General features: G+C 41.6%; 1 protein-coding gene across 1 annotated transcript; it reads right to left on the bottom strand.

The window, feature by feature from the left end:
• Positions 1–7,064: 7,064 nt before the first annotated feature.
• Positions 7,065–7,562, bottom strand: LOC127854783 (cilia- and flagella-associated protein 74-like). Its single transcript, XM_052389832.1, has 2 exons — positions 7,428–7,562; positions 7,065–7,187 (listed from the first exon to the last, which is right to left on the bottom strand). The coding sequence occupies exons 1-2, from the start codon at positions 7,560–7,562 to the stop codon at positions 7,065–7,067; spliced, it is 258 nt and encodes an 85-aa protein (XP_052245792.1).
• Between the last annotated feature and the right edge of the window lie 1,061 nt (positions 7,563–8,623).

Genomic DNA, 8,623 nt, shown 5'->3' with positions numbered 1-8,623 from the left:
GATGTGGACCAACTGTCCAATCTCAGAGTCCCATTGGTACTTACTGAATGTTGAGTGGACCAAACTGTTCAATCTCAGAGGTCCCATGGTACTTACTGAAGTTGATGTGGACAACAATGTTCAATCTCAGAGGTCTCATGGTACTTACTGAATGTTATGTGGACAACTGTTCAATCTCAGAGGTTCAATGGTACTTACTGAATGTTGATGTGGACCAAATGTTCATCTCAGAGGTCCCATGGTACTTACTGAATGTTGATGTGGACCAAACTGTTCAATCTCAGAGGTCCCATGGTACTTACTGAATGTTGATGTGGACACACTGTTCAATCTCAGAGTCCCATGGTACTTACTGATGTTGATGGGACCAAACTGTTCAATCTCAGAGGTCCCATGGTACTTACTGAATGTTGATGTGGACCAAACTGTTCAACTCAGAGGTCCCATGGTACTTACTGAATGTTGAGTGTGGACCAAACTGTTCAATCTCATAGGTCCATGGTACTTACTGAATGTTGATGTGGACAACAATGTTCAATCTCAGAGGTCCCATGGTACTTACTGAATGTTGATGTGGACCAAACTGTTCAATCTCAGAGGTCCCTGGTACTTACTGAATGTTGATGTGGACCAAACTGTCAATCTCAGAGGTCCCATGGTACTTACTGAATGTTGATGTGGACCAAACTGTCAATCTCAGAGGTCCCATGGTACTTACTGAATGTTGATGGGACCAAACTGTTCAATCTCAGAGGTCCCATGGTACTTACTGAATGTGATGTGGACCAAACTGTTCAATCTCATAGGTCCCATGGTACTTACTGAATGTTGATGTGGACCAAACTGTTCAATCTCAGAGGTCCCATGGTACTTACTGAATGTTGATGTGGACCAAACTGTTCAATCTCAGAGGTCCCATGGTACTTACTGAATGTTGATGGGACCAAACTGTTCAATCTCAGAGGTCCCATGGTACTTACTGAATGTTGATGTGGACCAAACTGTTCAATCTCAGAGGTCCCATGGTACTTACTGAATGTTGATGTGGACCACACTGGTCAATCTCAGAGGTCCCATGGTACTTACTGAATGTTGATGTGGACCAAACTGTTCAATCTCAGAGGTCCCATGGTACTTACTGAATGTTGATGTGGACAACACTGTTCAATCTCAGAGGTCCCATGGTACTTACTGAATGTTGATGTGGACCAAAACTGTCAATCTCAGAGGTCCCATGGTACTTACTGAATGTTGATGTGGACCAAACTGTTCAATCTCAGAGGTCCATGGTACTTACTGAATGTTGATGTGGACCAACACTGTTCAATCTCAGAGGTCCCATGGTACTTACTGAATGTGATGTGGACCAACTGTTCAATCTCAGAGGTCCCATGGTACTTACTGAATGTTGATGTGGACCAAACTGTTCAATCTCAGAGGTCCATGGTACTTACTGAATGTTGATGTGGACCACATGTTCAATCTCATAGGTCCATGGTACTTACTGAATGTTGATGTGGACCAAACTGTTCAATCTCAGAGGTCCCATGGTACTTACTGAATGTTGATGTGGACCAAACTGTTCAATCTCAGAGGTCCCATTGTACTTACTGAATGTTGATGTGGACCAAACTGTTCAATCTCAGAGGTCTCATGGTACTTACTGAATGTTGATGTGGACCAAACTGTTCAATCTCAGAGGTCCCATGGTACTTATGAATGTTGATGTGGACCAAACTGTTCAATCTCAGAGGTCCCATGGTACTTACTGAATGTTGATGTGTGGACCAAAACTGTTCAATCTCAGAGGTCCCATGGTACTTACTGAATGTTGATGTGGACCAAACTGTTCAATCTCAGAGGTCCATGGTACTTACTGAATGTTGATGTGGACCACACTGTTCATCTCATAGGTCCCATGGTACTTACTGAATGTTGATGTGGACCAAACTGTTCAATCTCAGAGGTCCCATGGTACTTACTGAATGTTGATGTGGACACACTGTCCAATCTCATAGGTCTCATGGTACTTACTGATGTTGATGTGGACAACACTGTTCAATCTCAGAGGTCCCATGGTACTTACTGAATGTTGATGTGGACAACACTGTCCAATCTCATAGGTCTCATGGTACTTACTGAATGTTGATGTGGACAACACTGTCCAATCTCAGAGGTCCCATTGTACTTACTGAATGTTGATGTGGACCACACTGTTCAATCTCAGAGGTCCCATGGTACTTACTGAATGTTGATGTGGACCAAACTGTTCAATCTCATAGGTCTCATGGTACTTACTGAATGTTGATGTGGACCAAACATTTCAATCTCATAGGTCCCATGGTACTTACTGAATGTTGATGTGGACCAAAACTGTTCAATCTCAGAGGTCTCATGGTACTATTGAATGTTGATGTGGACCAAACTGTCCAATCTCAGAGGTCCCATGGTACTTACTGAATGTTGATGTGGACAACACTGTTCAATCTCATAGGTCCCATGGTACTTACTGAATGTTGATGTGGACCAAACTGTTCAATCTCATAGGTCCCATGGTACTTACTGAATGTTGATGTAGACCACACTGTTCAATCTCAGAGGTCCCATGGTACTTACTGAATGTTGATGTGGACAACACTGTTCAATCTCAGAGGTCTCATTGTACTAACTGAATGTTGATGTGGACCAAACTGTTCAATCTCATAGGTCTCATGGTACTTACTGAATGTTGATGTGGACAACACTGTTCAATCTCAGAGGTCCCATGGTACTTACTGAATGTTGATGTGGACAACACTGTTCAATCTCAGAGGTCTCATGGTACTTACTGAATGTTGATGTGGACAACACTGTTCAATCTCATAGGTCTCATGGTACTTACTGAATGTTGATGTGGACAACACTGTTCAATCTCAGAGGTCCCATGGTACTTACTGAATGTTGATGTGGACCAAACTGTCCAATCTCAGAGGACCCATGGTACTTACTGAATGTTGATGTGGACCACACTGTTCAATCTCAGAGGTCCATGGTACTTACTGAATGTTGATGTGGACCAAACTGTTCAATCTCAGAGGTCCCATGGTACTTACTGAATGCTGATGTAGACCAAACTGTTCAATCTCAGAGGTCCCATGGTACTTACTGAATGTTGATGTGGACCACACTGTTCAATCTCAGAGGTCCCATGGTACTTACTGAATGTTGATGTGGACCACACTGTTCAATCTCATAGGTCCCATGGTACTTACTGAATGTTGATGTGGACCAAACTGTTCAATCTCAGAGGTCCCATGGCACTTACTGAATGTTGATGTGGACCAAACTGTTCAATCTCAGAGGTCCCATTGTACTTACTGAATGTTGATGTGGACCAAACTGTTCAATCTCAGAGGTCCCATGGTACTTACTGAATGTTGATGTGGACCAAACTGTTCAATCTCAGAGGTCCCATGGTACTTACTGAATGTTGATGTGGACCAAACTGTTCAATCTCAGAGGTCCCATTGTACTTACTGAATGTTGATGTGGACCAAACTGTCCAATCTCATAGGTCCCATGGTACTTACTGAATGTTGATGTGGACAACACTGTTCAATCTCATAGGTCTCATGGTACTTACTGAATGTTGATGTGGACAACACTGTTCAATCTCATAGGTCCCATGGTACTTACTGAATGTTGATGTGGACAACACTGTCCAATCTCATAGGTCTCATGGTACTTACTGAATGTTGATGTGGACAACACTGTTCAATCTCAGAGGTCCCATGGTACTTACTGAATGTTGATGTGGACAACACTGTCCAATCTCATAGGTCTCATGGTACTTACTGAATGTTGATGTGGACAACACTGTCCAATCTCAGATGTCCCATTGTACTTACTGAATGTTGATGTGGACAACACTGTTCAATCTCAGAGGTCCCATGGTACTTACTGAATGTTGATGTGGACCAAACTGTTCAATCTCATAGGTCTCATGGTACTTACTGAATGTTGATGTGGACCAAACTGTTCAATCTCATAGGTCCCATGGTACTTACTGAATGTTGATGTGGACCAAACTGTTCAATCTCAGAGGTCTCATGGTACTTATTGAATGTTGATGTGGACCAAACTGTCCAATCTCAGAGGTCCCATGGTACTTACTGAATGTTGATGTGGACAACACTGTTCAATCTCATAGGTCCCATGGTACTTACTGAATGTTGATGTGGACCAAACTGTTCAATCTCATAGGTCCCATGGTACTTACTGAATGTTGATGTAGACCACACTGTTCAATCTCAGAGGTCCCATGGTACTTACTGAATGTTGATGTGGACAACACTGTTCAATCTCAGAGGTCTCATTGTACTAACTGAATGTTGATGTGGACCAAACTGTTCAATCTCATAGGTCTCATGGTACTTACTGAATGTTGATGTGGACAACACTGTTCAATCTCAGAGGTCCCATGGTACTTACTGAATGTTGATGTGGACAACACTGTTCAATCTCAGAGGTCTCATGGTACTTACTGAATGTTGATGTGGACAACACTGTTCAATCTCATAGGTCTCATGGTACTTACTGAATGTTGATGTGGACAACACTGTTCAATCTCAGAGGTCCCATGGTACTTACTGAATGTTGATGTGGACCAAACTGTCCAATCTCAGAGGACCCATGGTACTTACTGAATGTTGATGTGGACCACACTGTTCAATCTCAGAGGTCCCATGGTACTTACTGAATGTTGATGTGGACCAAACTGTTCAATCTCAGAGGTCCCATGGTACTTACTGAATGCTGATGTAGACCAAACTGTTCAATCTCAGAGGTCCCATGGTACTTACTGAATGTTGATGTGGACCACACTGTTCAATCTCAGAGGTCCCATGGTACTTACTGAATGTTGATGTGGACCACACTGTTCAATCTCATAGGTCCCATGGTACTTACTGAATGTTGATGTGGACCAAACTGTTCAATCTCAGAGGTCCCATGGTACTTACTGAATGTTGATGTGGACCAAACTGTTCAATCTCAGAGGTCCCATTGTACTTACTGAATGTTGATGTGGACCAAACTGTTCAATCTCAGAGGTCCCATGGTACTTACTGAATGTTGATGTGGACCAAACTGTTCAATCTCAGAGGTCCCATGGTACTTACTGAATGTTGATGTGGACCAAACTGTTCAATCTCAGAGGTCCCATTGTACTTACTGAATGTTGATGTGGACCAAACTGTCCAATCTCATAGGTCCCATGGTACTTACTGAATGTTGATGTGGACAACACTGTTCAATCTCATAGGTCTCATGGTACTTACTGAATGTTTATGTGGACAACACTGTTCAATCTCAGAGGTCACATGGTACTTACTGAATGTTGATGTGGACCAAACTGTCCAATCTCAGAGGTCCCATGGTACTTACTGAATGTTGATGTGGACCAAACTGTTCAATCTCAGAGGTCCCATTGTACTTACTGAATGTTGATGTGGACAACACTGTTCAATCTCATAGGTCCCATGGTACTTACTGAATGTTGATGTGGACAACACTGTTCAATCTCAGAGGTCCCATGGTACTTACTGAATGTTGATGTGGACCAAACTGTCCAATCTCAGAGGTCCCATGGTACTTACTGAATGTTGATGTGGACCAAACTGTTCAATCTCAGAGGTCCCATGGTACTTACTGAATGTTGATGTGGACCACACTGTTCAATCTCATAGGTCCCATGGTACTTACTGAATGTTGATGTGGACAACACTGTCCAATCTCATAGGTCCAATGGTACTTACTGAATGTTGATGTGGACAACACTGTTCAATCTCAGAGGTCCCATGGTACTTACTGAATGTTGATGTGGACAACAATGTTCAATCTCAGAGGTCTCATGGTACTTACTGAATGTTGATGTGGACCAAACTGTTCAATCTCAGAGGTCCCATGGTACTTACTGAATGTTGATGTGGACCAAACTGTTCAATCTCAGAGGTCCCATGGTACTTACTGAATGTTGATGTGGACCAAACTGTTCAATCTCATAGGTCCCATTGTACTTACTGAATGTTGATGTGGACCACACTGTTCAATCTCAGAGGTCCCATGGTACTTACTGAATGTTGATGTGGACCAAACTGTTCAATCTCAGACGTCCCATGGTACTTACTGAATGTTGATGTGGACCAAACTGTTCAATCTCAGACGTCCCATGGTACTTACTGAATGTTGATGTGGACCAAACTGTTCAATCTCAGAGGTCCCATGGTACTTACTGAATGTTGATGTGGACCAAACTGTTCAATCTCAGAGGTCCCATGGTACTTACTGAATGTTGATGTGGACCAAACTGTCCAATCTCAGAGGTCCCATGGTACTTACTGAATGTTTATGTGGACAACACTGTTCAATCTCATAGGTCCCATGGTACTTACTGAATGTTGATGTGGACCACACTGTCCAATCTCAGACGTCCCATGGTACTTACTGAATGTTGATGTGGGACAACACTGTTCAATCTCATAGGTCCCATGGTACTTACTGAATGTTGATGTGGACCAAACTGTCCAATCTCAGAGGTCCCATGGTACTTACTGAATGTTGATGTGGACCAAACTGTTCAATCTCATAGGTCCCATGGTACTTACTGAATGTTGATGTGGACCACACTGTCCAATCTCAGACGTCCCATGGTACTTACTGAATGTTGATGTGGACAACACTGTTCAATCTCATAGGTCCCATGGTACTTACTGAATGTTGATGTGGACCAAACTGTCCAATCTCAGAGGTCCCATGGTACTTACTGAATGTTGATGTGGACCAAACTGTTCAATCTCATAGGTCCCATGGTACTTACTGAATGTTGATGTGGACCAAACTGTTCAATCTCAGAGGTCTCATTGTACTTACTGAATGTTGATGTGGACCAAACTGTTCAATCGCAGAGGTCCCATGGTACTTACTGAATGTTGATGTGGACAACACTGTTCAATCTCAGAGGTCCCATGGTACTTACTGAATGTTGATGTGGACCAAACTGTTCAATCTAAGAGGACCCATGGTACTTACTGAATGTTGATGAAGTCTTTGAGTCGCTCAGTGATGTCTATGTACTTGCAATAGTTGACAGTGTATGACACATTGGTCAGCGTCACCTTCTTCTTATACGTTTTACCCACATCAAAGTCCTGTAAAAACATTGGCATTTGTCAAACATATGGCTTCATTTGTTGTATCCTTCATTTTCATGTTTGATAAATCGTCTCCCAATATAACCAACATGCTGCGAGATTTCAATTTTCTATGGTGATGGTTAAACACTTACTTTCATAGAATTACTGAATAGAAATTATTTTCCGTGATAAATGTAAACTTACTGATTAGCAATAAAAAAAGAAGTAATGTTAACCGATTCCCTGCAAACCTACCTTAAAGTGTATGACATCAGGCTTGCTGTAGAAGGGACAGCCCTTGAACTCTCTGCCTGCTGCAACCTGCTTGATTACAATCCCGGCCCTATGTTTCTCCAGCACTTCATCCATGATAGCCTGAAATGTTGCCATATTCAACTCTTCAAATAGTTATATTAATCAAGCACTTCAAAAAGAATCGTATAAATGATGTAATGATCAACTTTAAACTATTTTTTTCCAGGACTTCATAAAGGAAAGCCTGAAATATTGTCATGATCAACTCTTTGACTACCTTATTTCATGCAGCACTTCATAGAGAGTTGCAAGAAATATTATCATGATCAACTTGTTAAAACGGCACTACACAGAGCATGGTCTAAAATAATTCTATGCTCAACTCTTCAAAAACTAATGTTTATTTAGCACGTCAAAGAGAATCTCCTAAAATATTGCCACCATAAACTCTTCAGCTGCCTGTGTTTTTCCAGCACTGCATAGACCTGGAGCACTAATCTGAATGCAATGATCAACTTTAACTACAATTGTTTTCCCAGCTGTAGCATTTTATGAGTACACTAAGCTTATCAACCAGTAGTCAAGCACTGTCCTTCTGTTTGTCCAATGCTGTATGTCCAAGGATTGGAAGTAAATCAATAGGATTCCACAACAAGAAATGTGTTATAATATACTCATGAATTGGTATCTTCTAGTCAACTGTAAAAATCCTAAACATATTTGCTAAATGTAAAGAAAGTAACTAAAAAGTATTTAAAGAGTAACTTAAAAGAAACAGAGCAGAGGGCAACATATTATTTATTTTTTTAATTAAAAATAAGTTTCGCACATTGTAATAGCCATAACAAAGTGAAACATATTCAAACTTAGATTGGTGTAACATTAAATATAAACAAGAGCTGTCAGAGGACAGCGCGCTCGACTATTCTAGTGCTTGACAGTATAACGTAAGCCATCATGGAGGGGGGGGGGGGGGGGGGGGAGGGTATAATGTGGGTGTGTGATCATTTAATAGATGTTCTTTCCAAAATAGAAAACATTTATTTTTTTTATTTTTTTAGGGGGGGGGGGGGAGAGGGTATTATGTATTATGTGGGTGTGTGATCATTTAATAGATGATCTTTCAAAAATAAGAAGAAAAAAATATTTATTTTTGGGGGTGGGGGTTGGGGGGGGGGGGTCTGGGGGGGGGGGCG

Source organism: Dreissena polymorpha, chromosome 13 (assembly GCF_020536995.1).
Source record: "Dreissena polymorpha isolate Duluth1 chromosome 13, UMN_Dpol_1.0, whole genome shotgun sequence".
Taxonomy (NCBI): domain Eukaryota; kingdom Metazoa; phylum Mollusca; class Bivalvia; order Myida; family Dreissenidae; genus Dreissena; species Dreissena polymorpha.
The sequence above is the reverse complement of the archived record's forward strand: the minus strand, read 5'-3'. Positions and strand labels throughout refer to the sequence as shown.

Coding starts and splice junctions, on each gene's coding strand:
- LOC127854783 (XM_052389832.1), bottom strand. CDS start 7,562: ATGGCAACATTTCAGGCTATCATGGATGAAGTGCTGGAGAAACATAGG. Junction 7,188..7,427: donor CTGATGTCATACACTTTAAG/GTAGGTTTGCAG, acceptor ATGTTTTTACAG/GACTTTGATGTGGGTAAAAC.